The sequence below is a fragment of the Anolis sagrei genome, chromosome 10 (assembly GCF_037176765.1).
Source record: "Anolis sagrei isolate rAnoSag1 chromosome 10, rAnoSag1.mat, whole genome shotgun sequence".
Classification (NCBI taxonomy): domain Eukaryota; kingdom Metazoa; phylum Chordata; class Lepidosauria; order Squamata; family Dactyloidae; genus Anolis; species Anolis sagrei.
In genome coordinates this window covers 34,790,393-34,810,441 of record NC_090030.1, presented here as the reverse complement: position 1 = coordinate 34,810,441, position 20,049 = coordinate 34,790,393, and the positions used below count along the sequence as shown (strand labels likewise).

The following is a 20,049-nucleotide window of genomic DNA, read 5'->3' as shown; positions in this document are numbered from 1 at the left end:
AGTTGAAAACGAGACTCAAATCCCAGACTCAGGAAGCCCAAAGCGTGCTGCGAAAAGCCAAAGAAAATCTCCAGAAGTTAACATGGGAAGAGCAATGTTGGACTGACAACAACTGCTTGTCAGCTACAAGACTAAATACCCCTTGCGAAAAGAATACATGTCACAGACACGGATGACGATGGGAGCTGACATTTATGAAGCGGGCTTGCTCCTCTCCCCTAGTTCCATAGGCAAAACAGAGACTTAAATGTAAAGGCAAAGTTCCCAAGATCCAAAGGCAAAAACATGAGCATAATCCTTTAGCAATGGTCACACAAAGTCCATGGTAAAAAAGTTGAAAACGAGACTCAAATCCCAGACTAAAGAAGCCAAAAGCGTGCTGCGAAAAGCCAAGGAAAATCTCCTGAAGTTAACATGGGAAGAGCAATGTTGGACTGACAACAACTGCCTGTCAGCTACAAGACTAAATACCCTTTGCGAAAAGAATACACGCCACAGATGCGGATGACGATGGGAGCTGACATTTATGAAGCGGGCTTGCTCCTCTCCCCTAGTTCCATAGGCAAAACAGAGACTTAAATGTAAAGGCAACGTTCCCAAGATCCAAAGGCAAAAACATGAGCATAATCCTTTAGCAATGGTCACACAAAGTCCATGGTAAAACAGTTGAAAACGAGACCCAAATCCCAGACTCAGGAAGCCAAAAACATGCTGCGAAAATCCAAGGAAAATCTCCAGAAGTTAACATGGGAAGAGCAATGTTGGACTGACAACAACTGCCTGTCAGATACAAGGCTAAATACCCTTTGCGAAAAGAATACATGCCACAGACGCGGATGACGATGGGAGCTGACATTTATGAAGCGGGCTTGCTCCTCTCCCCTAGTTCCATAGGCAAAACAGAGACTTAAATGTAAAGGCAAAGTTCCCAAGATCCAAAGGCAAAAACATGAAGCATAATCCTTTAGCAATGGTCACACAAAGTCCATGGTAAAACAGTTGAAAACGAGACTCAAATCCCAGACTCAGGAAGCCAAAAGCGTGCTGCGAAAAGCCAAGGAAAATCTCCAGAAGTTAACATGGGAAGAGCAATGTTGGACTGACAACAACTGCCTGTCAGCTACAAGACTAAATACCCTTTGTGAAAAGAATACATGCCACAGACGCGGATGACGATGGGAGCTGACATTTATGAAGCGGGCTTGCTCCTCTCCCCTAGTTCCATAGGCAAAACAGAGACTTAAATGTAAAGGCAACGTTCCCAAGATCCAAAGGCAAAAACATGAAGCATAATTCTGTAGCAATGGTCACACAATGTCCATGGTAAAACAGTTGAAAACGAGACTCAAATCCCAGACTCAGGAAGCCAAAAGCGTGCTGCGAAAAGCCAAGGAAAATCTCCAGAAGTTAACATGGGAAGAGCAATGTTGGACTGACAACAACTGCCTGTCAGCTACAAGACTAAATACCCTTTGTGAAAAGAATACATGCCACAGACGCGGATGACGATGGGAGCTGACATTTATGAAGCGGGCTTGCTCCTCTCCCCTAGTTCCATAGGCAAAACAGAGACTTAAATGTAAAGGCAACGTTCCCAAGATCCAAAGGCAAAAACATGAAGCATAATTCTGTAGCAATGGTCACACAAAGTCCATGGTAAAACAATTGAAAACGAGACTCAAATCCCAGACTCAGGAAGCCAAAAGCGTGCTGCGAAAAGCCAAGGAAAATCTCCAGAAGTTAACATGGGAAGAGCAATGTTGGACTGACAACAACTGCCTGTCAGCTACAAGACTAAATACCCTTTGCGAAAAGAATACATGCCACAGACGCGGATGACGATGGGAGCTGACATTTATGAAGCGGGCTTGTTCCTCACCCCTCAGGCGGAAGGTTTCTTGTCGAAAAGTTGGCGCAAGGAAGCCAAGTTACATTTTCCACACCCATAGGCTTTAGGTCCTGAAGTTTCCAAAAAAATGGATTTGCCTAAACCTCTTGTAGGGAGTGTTGCAACTCAGGATAGTTTTCAAACTTGATGATTTTATTTTATTTATTTATTTGGTGCATTTGTTAACCGCCATTCTCAGCCCATAAGGGCGACTCATGGCGGTGTACAACATACATAAAAAGGCAATTTACAAAAAGGCAGTCGCAGAACAACAAATTAACAATACAACAATTATAAAGTTACACTAAAAAATCCGCTTCGTCTCATAGTGGAATCATAACCAATCTCATATTCCTTGTTCCATTCCAGTCAGCTTTACCACACTATTATAGCACTAATTAAATGCCTTCTCGAACAGCCATGTCTTAAGGCTTTTTCGGAAGGACATGAGGGAGGGCGCCTGTCTGATGTCTGCAGGGAGAGTGTTCCACAGCCGGGGGGCCACCACCGAGAAGGCCCTCTCTCTCGTCCCCGCCAGACATACTGTGAGGCAGGCAGGATCGAGAGAAGGGCCTCCCCAGACGATCTCAAGGTCCTCGTGGGCTCATAGGCCAAGATGCGGTCCGAAAGGTATTTTGGGCCGGAACCGTTTAGGGCTTTGTAGGCCAAAACCAGCACCTTAAATTGGGCCCGGTAGCAGATCGGCAGCCAGTGGAGCTGGGACAACAAGGGCGTTGTGTGCTCCCTGTATCCCGCTCCAGTTAGTAACATGGCTGCCGCACGCTGAACCAGCTGAAGCTTCCGGGCCGTCTTCAAGGGCAATGATCATGCTAGTTTTCACCTTGCTCCAGACACCAACACACCAAGGCTGTAGGTTTTTGTAGTTTATTGAAAAAAGCAAAATCAAAACAAAGAAATAGAAATGCAATAGTTCCATAGGCAAAACAGAGGCTTAAATGTAAAGGCAAAGTTCCCAACATCCAAAGGTAAAAACATGAAGCATAATCCTTTAGCAATGGTCACACAAAGTCCATGGTTAAACAGTTGAAAACGAGACTCAAATCCCAGACTCAGGAAGCCAAAAGCGTGCTGCGAAAAGCCAAGGAAAATCTCCAGAAGTTAACATGGGAAGAGCAATGATGGACTGACAACAACTGCCTGTCAGCTACAAGACTAAATACCCTTTGCGAACATGAAAGCATTGCGTTGACCTTGGGCCCCTTTGGCTTCTCGCTTGCTGGCCAAGCGAGTGCTTCTCCGAAGCCTTAATTGCAAATGATTTTGTCTGCTCATTAATTCATTATCTGCAAGGCTATGCAACCCCTTATCTGGGTCCAGCTGGGACGGATCCTCCACCTGACCGTGTGGGATTTCACTCTCACTATCAGTCTCTCTAACTGCAGGAACATTCCTTTGCCCAGGGAACTGACTTGTTGTTTCTCTTTCAGCAGCCACACTATCAGCCCCGTCTGAAAAATGTACAGGAATCTGTAACCCATCAGCCTCCTCATCATCCTGCCGATAATCATGGGAACTATCTGGTAAGAATTCAGAAAGCACACCATCATCCCCACACCTCTCTGGGACATTCTCATGGGAAACTCCACTTTGAACAGGGATCTCCTGGTCATTCTCTGCATCAGTATCAGAAGCCTAACCATTGCCATCTTGAAACTCATTGACATCACTCCCCACATCCAAAGCAACCTGATCCCGGAACACAAACACAGACTGAGCTCCATCACTTCTGACTTGATAAACAAATAAATACCTCTCGGCACTAATGGAGAAAAATGATGTATATGACTTCGATAATCCTTAAGTAAGATGGCAAGCTATATAAACCCCAGCAGACCAAAACCAAGGTTACAACATCTGCTATAGAACTCCAATATGCTGATGACAACGTTGTGTGCGCACATTCAGAAGAAGACCTACAAGCCACTCTAACCACCTTCGCAGAAGCATACGAAAATATTTCCACTATTGGAGTTTAACCTCATGGTGAGAACATAGTCATCACTTCTGTCTTGATAAACAAATAAATACCTCTCGGCACTAATGGAGAAAAACGATGTATATGACTTTGATAATCCTAAAGTAAAATGATATGCATAAGGCATACAGATGGCAAGCTATATAAACCCCAGCAGACTGAAAGCCAAAACCAAGGTTACAACAACATCTGCTATAGAACTCCAATATGCTGATGACAACATCATCTGTGCACATTCAGAAGAAGACCTACAAGCTAGGCTTGGGTAACCACGGAAAAATTTGGTTCTAAACTCGTTTTGTTTTTAGGGGGCCCTTGCGTTTCATTTTTTTTTAATAATTCCGAAATTTTCCTTTTAAAAATTTCAAAATATATGAAATTTCGTAACATTATAAATCGATTTGTTAATGGCGGACGCGATTGCGCAATATGCTAAAAAAAATCCAAATGGGAGAGGGGGAACTTCTGAAGCTTCCCTCTCCCTCTGTGGTTGACTGTTGGTGTGATAAGACAAACAACAACTATAAAAATTGCACCAGGCATGCGGAAATAATTATGAAATAATTACGAAATAATTACGAAATAATTACGACATAATTACGAAATAAATTGAAAAAAAAGTTTCGAATATAATTTACTCCTCACACTATTCCTGCATGGCTCAATATTGGATCATAAGCTAATTTAAATACGAATTAATAACGAATTAACGAACGAAACCGCCCAGCCCTAATAAATACCTCTCGGCACTAAGGGAGAAAAACGATGTATATGATTTTGATAATTCTAAAGTAAAATTATATGCATAAGGCATACAGATGGCAAGCTATAGAACTCCAATATGCTGATGACAACATCATCTGTGCACATTCAGAAGAAGACCTACAAGCCACTCTAATCACCTTCTAATCATACGAGAATATTTCCACTATTGGAGTATAACATGGTGAGAACATAGTCAAGACCAGTCAATAACAACCAACCAAATAATTGATTAATTAATAAAAAAAAGGGGGGGGTGTGCTATATGCTACTTTTTCCCCAAGAGTTTATCTAGAAAGTTTTTCAAACATTCCCACTTTCAAGATTCTGGCCCACTTGGCAAGATTCTGGCCCACTTTCAAGATTCTGGCCCACTTGGGGGTGACAAAATGACTCACTTTTTGTTTTCCAAAGCCAGATTGCAGATCCACTTATGGTGCCTAGCTCCCTTTGTTAAGTATTCGTAGACTTTTTTAGCCCTCATTTTCAGTTGCGTTGCTGTGTAGCCCAAACAACAACCCTTTTTGTCCGCTGGCATGGGGTGGAATCAAATGGTTCCTGACCATGTGATCATTTAAATAACATACAGAATCTCATTGTTTCATTTTTTTTTCCAAATGGAAATCTTCCCCAAAACATGACGTTATCTGAAATACTATAGACAGCTATTGGTCACGTCCTACCAGGGGAAAAACCCACCCAGTCACGGTGAATTGCAAATGATACCTCTTTGCTTGCAGAGTTTGATGGCAGACGAGTCGGGGGGTTGAGGATCTTTGGGGGATCTTTAGCCTTCTGCTTGAGATCATGTTGGAGAGAAAGCAGCTGCGTTTGGTCCTTGGGAAGAGTCCGGTGAATCTTTTTACCCTGATGTATTTCTTCAAACTTTTTCTAGAGTGGGGAAAAGGCAAGAACCGTTGTGTGAGGTTCCTTTGACTTTGATAAGTTTAGTATAACGCACAGGCACCACCTAAAATATGAACACGTGCTCACCAAAAATATACAGCCGTCAAAAGGACAAGGGATTATGGTTGTTGAAACAGCTGTTGCAATGATGCCCCCACTTTGTAAAGACGACACCAGAAGCAGTAGCGCCGTCACTGATTTATCAGAGTCTCCTACTATTTGCAATGGATTTATAAAATTCATAACACAATTTTAGCTAATAGCTTGTAATATTTTGTTGAGCTTTCTTTAATGTGTAGCATGGCTTGACTTGAAAGTATTCGTAACAGAGACTTGGCTTGAAGAGAAACTGTAACAAGTTTATTGAAGTATAGAAGAAGCTTAATGGTTTCAATCTTTCTTAACTCCTAGAGGCACATTTCTTTAGAGGTTTCATTTATAACATTTCATAAAACAACTCTTGAGATGACTGTTCCTCCCACTAAACAGGTTTTAAACTTATTTTTCTTCAAACTGAGTCTCTTTCCTTAACAGTTCACTTCAGGTACCAGCTTATTATTTCCCTATGTTATTTCTGTTGCAGTTCTCTCCCCCTTTTTGCTCATACACTAACTACTAATCTAAATAATTCAACTTGACCTATCTAAACCACACAGGCTAAAAGCCTAAACCTTCCTGGTTCTCAACACAGTAAAACTAGCCTTTCCCTGTAGTTCTCTAACTACAGACTGCTTCCCTGATTCTCAACACTGTAGAACCAGTCTTTTCCTGCAGTTCTCAGACTACAGACTGAACATTTTAAAATGCCTGCCCTGCCAAGTGGCAGTTGGCTCCGCCCTTTTTTCCATGGCAACCCAGGTCAGAGTGAGCTGAGTTGGCTACCCCCCCCCCCCAGTTATGCTATTTTAAATACTTACTCTTTTAAACACCTATCTATTAGGCCTGAGTAACAACGGAAAAATTTGTTTCTAAAATCAATTCGTTTTTTGGGGGTTTTTGCGTTTCGTTATTTAAAATAATTACAAAATTTTCCTTTTAAAAAGTTCGATATTTACGAAATTTCGTAAATGTGAAAAAAATTACAAAACATTAACGAATCGATTTCCGAAACAATAACGAATCGATTCGTTAAAGGCGGACGCAACCGCGAAATACGCTAAAAAACCTCCAAAAACTTCTGAAGCTTCCCTCTCCCTCTGTTGTTGACTGTTGGTGTGATATTATAATTTTTTTTCACTAATTAAACAAAAAACAACCCTAAAACTTGCCCCAGACATGCGGAAATAATAACGAAACGACCTCAAAACAATAACGAAACGAATACAATAACGAAATACGAAGCATTTACAAAACTATTTTAAAATTCGTTTTTTTAAAAAAATTGCTCCAGAATGGTTCGTTATCGTTTTGTAATTAAAAAAATTAATGAATTATTAACGAATTACGAATTAACGAAACGAAACTGCCCAGCCCTACTATCTATAATTATACATAACTGTAGGTTAAAGTTCACACTTCATCACAGCTGTGTATTTAAATTTCCCTCTATTTTAATTGTTCAAGTATATCCCACTGATTATATTAATATCAGGGGAGATTAGAGCAGAGAAGGGGAGAGACACTTAGTGTTTTAAACGGTAGGAACCGGTAAACACTAAAACTGAGAGACTTAAAATGCTTCTTCAAATGAATTCTGCTGCCACCATTCCAGTATTAACCAGGCTGAGGTAATATTGTGAGTTTGTTCTGTAACACACACTGTGCTACTATCTATGCAGATACTGTACAAAAAAGTCATTTACTAACCAGCTTAGAAAGCATCTGAAAAGATAACCCTTTAAAACACTTTAAAAACACCAAAATATCTCTACCCTACACTTGAAGCCTACGCCATGTGATGAGTAGAATTTCATGCATGTGATGAAGTGGTAGGTTGAGGAAACAGTTCCGATCCGTGTGCTGACCAAACCTCACCTGCAGGTTGTCCAGTCTGACTCCCTCCGCTCTACGTTGCCCTTCTTCGCCGTTCCTCCTGCTGTCTTTCTCCTTTTCGGTTTTGCTCAGAGTGGCTTTGATCTCCGGACATCTCCTTTCGAGGTCGAGATGCTTCCGCAGCTCTTCTCTCTTCTGGTGCTAAACACATGCCAGGAAGTTACATTGGTTTCATTTCATCTCTACGCTAAAGCTGCTCATAAAAAGAACACTGCTCTTGTGGGTTGGGAAACCACAGGATCCTATGCTCTGCGGATAGGCCTTGGTTTGCAGATATTCACGTATAGTGGGCCCCGGGTATCTATCTGCTGGTAAATCAGATAATCCACAATATCTGCTTTGAACTGGGTTATATGAGTCTACATTGCCATATAATTCAGATTATCAAAGCAGATAAACCACAGTATCTGCTTTGAACTGGGTTATATGAGTCCACATTGCCATATCATCCAGATTATCAAAGCAGATAAACCACAGTATCTGCTTTGAACTGGGTTATATGAATCCACATTGCCATATAATCCAGATTATCAAAGCAGATAATCCATAGTATTTGCTTTGAACTGGGTTATATGAGTCTACACTGCCATATAACCTAGATTATCAAATCAGATAATCCACAGTATTTGCTTTGAACTGGGTTATATGAGTCTACACTGCCATATAATCCAGATTATCAAACCAGATAATCCACAGTATTTGCTTTGAACTGGGTTATATGAATCTACATTGCCATATAATCCAGATTACCAAATCACATAATCCACAGTATCTGCTTTGAACTAGGCTATATGAGTCTTTATGGAAGGTGGACAGCGTGGGGGCTAATCTAATCTTCCTGGTAAGAGAGTTCCAGAGCTGGGGGTCACCACTGAGAAGGCCTTCTCTCTCGTTCCCACCAACCATGCTTGTGATGGAGGTGGGAGAGAGAGAAGGGCCTTCCCGGCAGATCTTAGAGCTCGCGCCGGTTCATAGGGGGAGATACAGTCACAAAGATAAGCAGATTATCAAAGCAGATAAACCACATTAACTGCTTTGAACTGCATTGTATGAGTCCACACTGCCATATAATCCAGTTCAAAGCAGATCGTCTGGATTTTATATCAAAAGCATTGAATGTTTGCCTATCTGTGTATGTTGTAATCCACTCTGACTCCCCTCGGGGAGATAGAGCGGAATATAAATAAGTTGTTGTTGTTGTTGTTGTTATATGGCAGTGTAGATGGAGCCTAAGATATTGCATTATGTGCAAAACACAAGTAGGCCAACATCAGAACAATATCTGAAATCCAAAACATTTCTGGTCCTGAGCATTTTGGAAAATATATAAATAGAGAGTGAGAGAGAGGTGACAGGCGGATCGGAGTCCTACATCCTCCAGCTTTTTCCTCTGCAGTTTCTGTTCCACGATCCGCTTCTGCCTCTCCTCCGAGAGCTGCTTCTTGTACTTCTCCTGATCTTTCAGCTGCTGCTGCTGGACCTGCTGCGGTTGGCGCGGAGGATCAGAACGACTTTTGTTCTCCTGCTGAAGCCTCAGGAATTCGCGCCGGAGGGTGGATTCACCGGGGAGATTAACAATGGAGCTTAATTTTTCGCAAAGAGAGAAAAAAGGAAATATCTGTTTGACTAACTACGGTATTACGAATGCAGAGCAAACCCAAGAGGTGCCACTTGGGGAACAGTCGGATCCGACCGTTCTACAGAAACCTCCCCGGAATCCCTTCCCTCCCCGACTCCACTCTGTATTTACAAAGCTCGCTCTGTTTTAACAACTCTTCAGAATCCAAGTTAAAGCTGATTATCTGTTTGTTCACTGGAGACATCGCTCCACTGTTGCCTTCCCAAAACAAATGTTAGCATCTGTTTGCACTTTATATTCAACAGCAAGCGCTGAAAGGGAACAAAAGAGGATTCAAATGTATTTTGAGTTTTCCTGGAAGCCCGTCTGATCAAAGGAGGAGGAGGACACGGAGAATACAGCTAAACCCTAGGTGGATATTTCCAGGTTTAGCCATGTTTTGCTCGAAAATCAAAAGTCCACCATAAGTAAAAAATGTCCAACAGATCTCACCAATACTGAAATGCAGGGGCGGCTCGTCCATTACGCGAAGTAAGTGGTCGCAGAACACTTTTTTTTGCCAGGGGCACAGAGGCGCCTCTGTAAATGCCCCTCAACCGCCACTTGAGGAGCGCCCCCTCAGCTCACAACAGCCCTCGCAGTCCGGGGGGAGCCTCGGCTTTCTTGCCTCGCTGCCGGGCGATCCTCTTCCCAAAGGGGCCGGGCCCTTGAGCCTCGCCTCGCCCCTCTCGTTCCTGCTCCACCCGGCCACCGGGTGCGCGAGCAGAGCCGGCGCTCAATCATTCTCTGCGCTCGATCCCTTCCCCATGACCGGGTCCCTTTCCCGATCCCCCGGTGCTCCACCCGCCTCCTCTCCTCTTCCCAATCTGCGGGTGGGCCAAGGGGCGGAGCCACCGCATCTGGCCCGCTTTGGGTCCGGATGCGTGTCTGAAGACCCCAGCGTGCGCACCAAAAGTCGCCTCTTCTCCTGACTTTCTCTTCAGCCATTGGGACTGAGAGAGAGCGAGAGAGAGAGAGAGCGAGAGAGAGAGAGAGCCCCTCTGGCTGGAGGTATCTCCCACCTCCGCTCCCTCCTTTGTTTTTGCACCTTCCTTCAGGAAAGGTGGGCATCTCCACCTCTCTCTCTCTCTCTCTCTCTCTCTCTTGGTCCCAATGGCTGAGGAGAAAGTCAGGAGAAGAGGTGACTTTTGGTGCGCACACTGGGGTCTTCAGGCACGCCTCCGGACCCAAAGCGGGCCAGGCAAGGGAGCAAGTGCGGCAAGTGTAGTTACTGGGATGTATAGTTCACCTACAATCAAAGAGCATTCTGAACTCCACCAATGATGGAATTGAACTAAATATGGCACACAGAACTCCCACGATGAACAGAAAATATATATCAATGATTGGTTGGGGCGGGGGGGGGGGGGGGTGCCAAAATACTGTTTGCTTACCTTTGAAAATTACCTAGGGCTGCCTCTGCTGAAATGTGTGGTATGAATACAACTAGGGCATAACCATTTCTCTATCTCGGTTTCCCCATGATATAATGGTTGTTATGCTGGCCCAAAGAATTATGTCACGTGAACAAAGATGCCCTTATTCCCCATTGCATGCAAAGATGCTCATCTGCATTTCTAAGTCGAAGAGCCAGCGTTGTCCGTAGACACCTCCAAGGTCACGTGGCCGGCATGATTGCATGGAGCGCCAGGGCAGCCTCCCTTGGCTGGCTCGCGCTGCCCATCGGGCCTGACGGATAGTGTGAGCCAGCCAAGGGAGGGGCACTGTGTGTGTGGGGGGGGGCGCTCCTCCTCCGCGGGCCGGATAAGTGCCCGTGGCGGGCCGGAAGTGGCCCGCGGGCCATAGTTTGAGGACCCCGGTTTAAAGGATTATGCTTCATGTTTTGCCTGTGGATCTTTGGAACTGTGTTTTTGCATTTATCCTTTGTCTTTGGAACTTTGCATTGCTATTTATTCGTCGTGTCAGGACAACCAGTCAAATTATATTACATTTTTAACAGAACAAAGCAAACAAACAGACAAAATACAAAATTTGTGAGTTTGGTAGTTGATTAGATGTCCTTTGACCAGTATCTGGCCCCTTGGAGTGCCTCTGGTGTTGCTGCAAGAAAGTCCTCCATTGTGCATGTGGCAGGGCTCAGGTTGCATTGCAGCAGGTGGTCAGTGGTTTGCTCTTCTCCACACTCGCATGTCGTGGATTCCACTTTGTGGCCCAATTTCTGAAGGCTGGCTCTGCATCTCGTGGTGCCAGAGTGCAGTCTGTTCATCTCCTTCCAAGTTGCCTGTCTTCTGTGTGCCCAGGGGGGAGTCTCTCATCTGGTATCACCCACGGATTGAGGTTCTGGGTTTGAGCCTGCCACTTTTGGACTCTTGCTTGCTGAGGTGTTCCAGCGAATTTCTCTGTAGATCTAAGAAAACTATTTCTAGATTGAAGTCGTTGACGTACTGGCTGATACCCAAACAGGGGATGGGCTGGAGATGTCTCTGCCTTGGTCCTTTCACTATTGGCTGCCACTTCCCGGCGGATGTCAGGTGGTGCAATACCGGCTAGGCAGTGTCATCTCTCCAGTGGTGTAGGGCGCAGACACCCCGTGATAATGCAGCATGTCTCATTAAGAGCCACATCCACTGTTTTAGCGTAGTGAGATGTGTTCCACACTGGGCATGCATACTCAGCAGCAGAGTACCAAAGCGCAAGGGCAGATGTCTTCACTGTGTCTGGTTGTGATCCCCAGGTTGTGCCAGTCAGCTTTCGTATGATATTGTTTCTAGCGCCCACTTTTTGCTTGATGTTCAGGCAGTGCTTCTTGTAGGTCAGAGCATGGTCCAGAGTGACTCCTCCCAGGTATTTGGGTGCGCTGCAATGCTCCAGTGGGATTCCTTCCTAGGTCATCCTCAGAGCTTGGGATGCTTCTCTGTTCTTGAGATGAAAGACACATATCTGTGTTTTGGATGGATTAGGGATCAGCTGGTTTTCCCTGTCATAGGCAGTATTGCTGACTCTGTTTTGCATTGCTGACTCTATGTTTTGACTTTGTTTTTCCTCAATAAACTACAAAATCTACAGCTCTTGTGTGGCGGTGTTTGGGAGCAAGGAGAAGCCTACTCTGAGTTGCAACACAGTCTTAGAGCTGGAACAGCATCAAATATTTTTCTAGTAATGGAAACACAAAGCTTTGGACAACAGTGACAACATAGGCAGATGTTATCCAAAAAAAACGAGAGGTCTAACCTTGGTTCTCCTTCATCTTCATTGAGCTCATCCCCTTCTTCCTCGCTCCCACTGTATTCATACTCCGTTTCATCTGAAAAAGAAATGATCCAAACCAAAGTTGAGAAATTTAGATGAGTCAAATCAAAAAGGGAAGCTGCAGCTGGAGCTCTGCTTGATGGAGGTCATTTGTAATTTAATTGCCATAGCTCACTGCTGTGCAATCCTGGGATTTGTAGTTTTTTGAAGCCTCAGACTTCTTTGGCAGAGAAGGCTCAAAACCTTGTAGAACTACATCCCCCATGACTCCATAGCATTCAACCAAGGAAATTAAAGGGGGCTCATTCTACGGCCTAGATCAGTGTTTCTCAAGCTTCCTAATGTTGCAACCCCTTAGTACGGGGTCACCCATGACCAACAGAAAATACTGGAAAGGTTTGGTGGGCACTGACCTTGAGTTTGGAAGTTGTAGTTAACTTACCTTCAGAGAGCACTGTGGATTCAAACAATGATAGATCTAGACCAAACTTGGCAGGAATGCTCAATATGCCCAAATGTGCACAGGAGTGGAGTTTGGGGAAAATAGACCTTGACATTTTAGTTGTAGTTGCTGGGATTTATAGTTCACCTCCAGTCAAAGAGCATTCTGAACTCTACCAATGATGAAATTGAGCTAAACCTGACGCACAGAATCCCCATGATCAACAGAAAATATGGGAGGATTTGGAGGGCATTGATGTTGAGTTTGGGAGTTGTAGTTTGCCTACATCCAGAGAGCACTGTGGCTTCAAATAATGGCGGATCTGGACTAAACTTGGCACAAATACTCCATATGCCCAAATGTGAACACTGGTGGAGTTTGGGGAAAATAGACCTTGACATTTGGGAGTTGTATTTGCTGGGATTTATAGTTCACCTCCAATCAAAGAGCATTCTGAAATCTATCAATGATGGAAATGAACCAAATCTGACACACAGAACTCCCATGACTAACAGAAAATACTGGGAGGTTTTGGAGGGCATTGAACTTGAGTTTGGGAGTTGTAGTTTGCCCACATCCAGAGAGCACTGTGGACTCAAACAATGATGTATCTAGAACAAACTTGGCACGAATACTCAATATGCCCAAATATGAACACTGGTGGAGTTTGGGGAAAATAGACCTTGTCATTTGGGAGCTGTAGTTGCTGGGATTTATAGTTCACCTCCAATCAAAGAGCATTCTGAAATCTACCAGTGATGGAATTGAACCAAACCTGACACACAGAACTCCCATGACTATTACCCTGGTCATCTCCCTGTTGTAGTGATCAACCAAGGCGTTGACAGGATCGCCAGGCTCCATGGCATCCTCAGGAATCCCTCAGGAATCCCTCCGGATCCATCAGTCTCCTGGGGTGGACCATCTTAGTTTGTCCTCCACCCCTGCGGAGGTTAGGAGTCGCAGAAAGTCTAAAACTGATCAGATAGTGGTCAGACCATGACAAAGGAAGGATGTTTTGTTCTTCCACTCTGACTGTTCCACTGTCCACCGCAAAAACTAGGTCGAGTGTATGTCCAGCTTGATGGGTGGATCCAGATATAATTTGTGAGAGCCCCATGGTCGTCATGGTGGCCATGAAGTCCTGAGCCACACCAGTCAAAGAGGTCTCAGCATGGATGTTAAAATCTCCCAGCACAACCAGGTGCTGGGAGACCAAAGCCGAATTAGAGACCACATCTGCTAGCTCAGGCAGGGAAACTGCTGAGTTGCGGGGTGGGTGGTATACCAGCAGAAACCCCAAGCTGTCACGGTTCCCCACCCTCAGGTGGACACACTCGAACCCAGGTGATTGCGGAACACAACACAATGTCCAGTATGCCCTTAAATATCTGGAATGTATGAATGCAGTTAAGATGTTTGCAAATATGTCCCTCATGGAGGTGGACCTCATGGTCCAGGTCTCCAACGAATCTGTACAACCCTGTGTAATGTGTGAACACATCTTTTGTCTTTTCTCTCGTATGCAACACATGCTCAAAACCACCAAAGTGGAAGTTCCCAGCATGACAGAGTTCACCTTTGTCTCCCTTCTTTTTCTTGGTCCTGTCAAGATGGTCCTTCAGCAGAATGCGTATCTGGCGTTCGTTCTGCATGTCCCGGATGAAGGAATGTTTGAGGAGGGTTTCGGTAGCCGGTCGGTGCATGTAGTTCTTGACCAAGCAACTGTCGACAAAGTTAAGGAACTTCTTTGACCTAAAAGGGTGGGAAAGAGCAGAGGAAATGAGGGAAACCCACAGTTCCTTCAAGACGGCTCTTCTGGAGACTAGGACGCAATGGAACAATGGCTTCAAACTACAAGAGAGGAGATTCCATCTGAACATGAGGAAGAACTTCCTGACTGTGAGAGCCGTTCCGCAGTGGAACTCTCTGCCCCGGAGTGTGGTGGAGGCTCCTTCTTTGGAGGGTTTTAAACAGAGGCTGGATGGCCATCTGTCAGGGGTGGTTTAAATGCAATATTCCTGCTTCTTGGCAGAATGAGCTTGAACAGGATGGCCCATGAGGTCTCTTCCAACTCTTTGATTCTATGATCTCATTTGCTGCAACATACTGTGCTTTTGTGTCAACAACAACAACAGCAACAACAACAACTTTATTTTTATACCCTGTCAACCATCTCCCCAAGGGAGAACTTGCCACAATACTGATGCACCATGTTTTGAAGCTTGCCATGGGTTGTTTCACTATGTATGAGTGGCTGCTGATGTATGACGGTAGCATGAATTTCATTGGACTTTCTTAGGTAAGCAATCGAGGTGGTTTGGTCAGCTCCTACCTCTGAAACATGGCCTACATCACCTGGGATTTATGGCTGGTTTCCCATTCAAGTTCTAACCAGGGTTGACCCTCTTAACTGGCAATATCAGACAGAATCTTGTGCCTTTCGTATATTTAGTCTCGAATGTAAGCCACATGTAATCCAAGAGTCTGCACAAGAGGCTGTTACACCAACGATCAAAGGCCCAATGTAGATAAGAGTTGAACATGAGGCATGTGACAGCATTATCTGACCTACATGGAAATTTCCTTTCCATTGAGCGGAGATGGACAACCACTGGAACTGTGCTGTAGGTCAATATGTTTAGCATTTATCACTGTTGAAAAGAAGAGCATTACCATTTTCTTGATTTCAGCTTTGGGGGAGGGTTTCGCGGGATGAGAAAGAGAGCCCTCATGGGATGCATGTCACACAAAGCTGGAAGAAAGGAAAGAAGGAAGAAAAGGCATCAGCTCTTAAAAGGGACATTTCTAGGCAGGTTCACACATGCTCTCCCGTGTTGTTCAGAGGGTCTCCTTTCACACTCAGATGCTAGAAATTACACACCTATGGCATTATGTGATGTTGCATTCACATGAATGCAAACCATGCACGAATGACAAGGACATGCCAGTCTTTACATGGGCATAGCCATCCTCTCATGGGCAACATGTGCACCTGAACCAACTCTTCAGGTCTGGACAATGAAGTAGGTCACTGCTACAGGAAAGGGGGGGGGGTTGGAAATAGTGTAATGGGGAACGATTATTGTGGACACTGTTTTGAAGTACAGCAGAGTCTTGCTTATCTTGGCAGAATGTTGGACAAATGAAAATGTGGGGTAATACGGAGTCTCCTCCTGTTACCCATGTGACGCGATGCTAGACAGTAGGGCTGGGCAGTTTCGTTTCATAATTTCGTAATTCGTTAAAAATTCGTTATTTTTTTGGTTACGAAGTGATAACGAACCATTCAGGAGCATCTAAAAAATGAAACAAATTTTTCAATTCGTTTCGTAATTGCTTCGTATTCGTTTCGTATTCGTTTCGAAATCGTTTCGAAATCATTTCGTTATTATTTCCGCATGTCTGGGGCAAGTTTTATAGTTGTTGTTTGTTTAATTAGTGAAAAAAAATTATAATATCACACCAACAGTCAACAACAAAGGGAGAGGGAAGCTTCAGAAGTTCCCCCTGTCCCACATGGAGGTTTTTTAGCGTATTGCGCGGTCGCGTCCGCCATTAACGAATCGATTCGTATTCGTTTCGTATTCGTTTCGTATTGTTTTGTAATTTTACGAAATTTCGTAAATATCGAACTTTTTTAAAGGAAAATTCGGAATTCTTTTAAATATCGAAACGTAAAAAACCCCAAAAAACGAATCGAGTTTAGAAACAAATTTTTCCATGGTTGCCCAGCCCTACTAGACAGCCCCCGGGAGGGCTTGGAGGCGGGTGGAATGGGTACTGGCCGTCACAGTCAGATTATCTGCTTTGAACTGGATTACATGCGTCTTCACTTTCCTACAAATTTGGAAGTATTTTGATAATTTGATTATAAGTAAAGTACAGTTATTATTTGTTTCAAGATATGTTGTATATTATATTTAATTTAATTTATGTATTGTTTATTTTATTTAATTTTCTATTTATGTACTGTATGTATTTTATTAGATTTTATGATACTACTATTATTGTTTGGATGTAATATTTTAAAATTTATAAATTCATTTATGTAGATTTGTTTATTTCTTTAATTTTTAAGTTTTTACTTTCTTATTTTCGTTGATTTGTTTATTTTTAATGTAATGTTTTTTCATTTATAAATTAATTTCTGTGGATTTTAAATTATATACTTACTTAATGAATTCGATTTCACCCACGCACCTACCCAGTGGGAATTGGTCCTTACTTAACTTGCACTACTGCTAGAGAAATTATAATTAATATGTACACTTGCCAGATAATTTGACCATAATTTAATAACTTCATAGTTTGTTTCAAAGTGCAATTTTTGTTACTTTTTATTTTTTTTTTCTTATATTTACTTTCTAAATTTTTATATATTACATTTTTATTTTATATATATATAATATATTATTAATTATTTATAATTTATATATTATTTTAAAATATTATTATTATTTTATATATTATATTTTATTACAAAGTTAAGTAATTTCAATTTCTTATCTTACTACTTATTTTGTTACTTTATTTTATTATTTTTTAATTTAATTTCTTATTCTATTTGATTATTTCAGTAATTGTTTAAAATGATTTTGATTTTAGTGGATTGAGCAATTGCGTCGGCCATTAACAAATCGATTCGTAATTAATAACGAAATTTCGGAAGTAACTTAGCGCATTGCGCGATCGCGTTGGCCATTAACGAATCGATTCGTAATTATTAACGAAATTTCGTAAATAACGAAACTTTGAAATCTCAAATTTCGGAAGTCTTTAGAATTTAGAAACGCTAGCGCTCCCTGGAAACGAATTCCATGGTTATTTTTAATGTAATGGTTACCCAAGCCTACTAGACACCTATTTATTAATTGATTTATTTACTATATTTATGTACTGCCCCTCAGCCCAGAAGCCACTAAGAGAGGTTCACAGAGTGGCAACAATTTGATGCCTCAACAATTATAACAAGTAAAAACAATCAAGACATTCTGTTTAAAAAATAGCATATGGATGCAACCAACTTACGGGGAGCACCTTCCGCCATCTCTATAGCTGTGATTCCTAGCGACCACAAGTCACTCTGGATGGAGGAAGAAAGATACAGAATGAAGTCAAACCAATTAGTGGAAGTACATTAACACTCCTAGAATCATCTATATATTAAAAAAATGCTCTGTTCATAATGAGTACTGCTGCGACTCAGAGTAGGTTTCACCTTGCTTCCAAACACCACCACACAAGAGCTGTCGTTTTATAGTTTATTGAGGAAAAAATCCAAGTCAAAATAAAGAATAAGCATTGCAAAGTTCCAAAGAATAAGGTTAAAGGCAGAATATAGTTCCAAAGACCTTCAGGTAAAAACAGGAGACATAATCCTATTGGCCAAGTTCAAACCAGAGTCCCAGGTACAAGCAAGGAAACAATTGCCCCATGAATCACCATGCAAGAAATCCCAAGCGTACTGCTTTCCAGGCTAAGGTTATTCCATGAAGCTTTCAGGCTAATAAGCTACGTTGAACTGACGCTTTCTCAGAGTTTGCAAAAGGCCTAAATACTAGGGCTGGTCAATTCGTTTCGTTAATTCGTAATTCGTTAAAAAATTCGTTATTTTTTGAATTACGAAACGATTACAAAACTTTTTTTTTAACCTGGAAGTGTTTTTAAATATCGAAACGGCAGGCGCCAAAAAATTTTGTATTTCCGTCCATTTCGGAAATATGTAAGATGGCCGCCTGCCGATGCTTGCTGGGAGCTCTCCTCTCTGAGTTGTAGGTTTTTTCAGGCTATATGGCCATGGCCTAGAGGCATTTTCTCCTGACTTTTCGCCTGCATCTATGGCGAGCGAGCGGGGCGAGCAAGAGGGGCGAGCGAGCGGCGAGCGAGAGGGGCGAGCGAGGCATTCTCTCCTGACGTTTTGCCTGCATCTATGGCAAGCATCCTCAGAGGTAGTGAGGTCTATATTTATAAGGGTTTATATTTATGTGGAATAATGACCAGGGTGGGACAAAGGACTCTTGTCTGCTGGAGCGAGGTGTGAATGTTTCAACTGACCACCTTGATTAGCATTTGATGGCCTGGCAGTGCCTGGAGCAATCTTTTGTTGAGAGGTGACTGATTAGATGTCCCTGATTGGGTTGTTGTAGGTTTTTTCAGGCCATGTGGCCATGGCCTAGAGGCATTTTCTCCTGACTTTTCGCCTGCATCTATGGCGAGTGAGAGGGGCGAGTGAGCGGCGAGCGAGAGGGGCGAGCGAAGTGGCGAGCGGGAGGGGCGAGTGAGCGGCGAGCGAGAGGGGCGAGCGAGGCATTCTCTCCTGACGTTTTGCCTGCATCTATGGCAAGCATCCTCAGAGGTAGTGAGGTCTATATTTATAAGGGTTTATATTTATGTGGAATAATGACCAGGGTGGAACAAAGGACTCTTGTCTGCTGGAGCGAGGTGTGAATGTTTCAACTGACCACCTTGATTAGAGGGCCCGCCAGAGTGAGTGCCTGCCTTCCCTCCTTAATAATAATTTTAATTTCTCCTCCCTATTCTACTAAATTAATAATTAAATTTAAAAAATATTTTAAAAATATTGAAAAAAAAGGGCGCCATCTTTACAAAATGTTTTGTAAATATTTACGAAATTTCGTAAATACCGAACTTTTTTTTTGGAAAATTTTGTAATTATTTTAAATATCGAAACAAAAAAAAAACCCCAATTACAAATCGATTTTAGAAACAAATTTTTGCGTTGTTACCCAGGCCTACTAAATACCTTTCTAACATGAAAACATTAGGCTCTCATCATCATAAAAGCATTGCGATGACCTTTCACTGAGCTGGCTTCTCGTCTGCTGGCCAGATGAGAACTCTGCCTGACCCGGAGATCAAGGCAAGCTTCCCGGGTCAAGTCACTATCTACACTTTCTGTATCAGCGTGGGAAGGCACCTGCTCCCTATCTCCTTCGTTAAAATTCCTTTCTGGTGGAAACGGCTGTGTTGACACAGCACTGTCTGTGGGAGCCTCGGAGCAGGCCCAGAGATTTGAGGCACAAACAAAGAGCCAGGAAGCTGAATCCCAGCAGGAATCTGAATCCCATCATCCTCATCGTCAGAAAATAGCTCAGCCACAACAAGTACCTTAAAAACAAAAGAACCAATTAACAAAATCACACCAAATTTGGCAACAAAATGTCTCACTACACAAGGAGTGACCATCACTCAAAAATTATGATTTTGTCATT

General features: G+C 42.9%; 1 protein-coding gene across 1 annotated transcript in view; it reads right to left on the bottom strand.

Annotated features, from left to right (window-relative positions):
• Positions 1–20,049, bottom strand: part of NRK (Nik related kinase) — a 197,083-nt gene that overhangs the window by 107,027 nt on the left and 70,007 nt on the right. The window contains exons 8-14 of the mRNA XM_067471688.1: positions 17,846–17,900; positions 15,491–15,569; positions 14,394–14,569; positions 12,355–12,427; positions 8,917–9,127; positions 7,527–7,685; positions 5,373–5,537 (exon numbers count right to left, since the gene is read on the bottom strand). Of these exons, the coding sequence (XP_067327789.1) occupies positions 5,373–5,537; positions 7,527–7,685; positions 8,917–9,127; positions 12,355–12,427; positions 14,394–14,569; positions 15,491–15,569; positions 17,846–17,900 (918 nt within the window). The remainder of the gene's footprint in view (positions 1–5,372; positions 5,538–7,526; positions 7,686–8,916; positions 9,128–12,354; positions 12,428–14,393; positions 14,570–15,490; positions 15,570–17,845; positions 17,901–20,049) is intronic.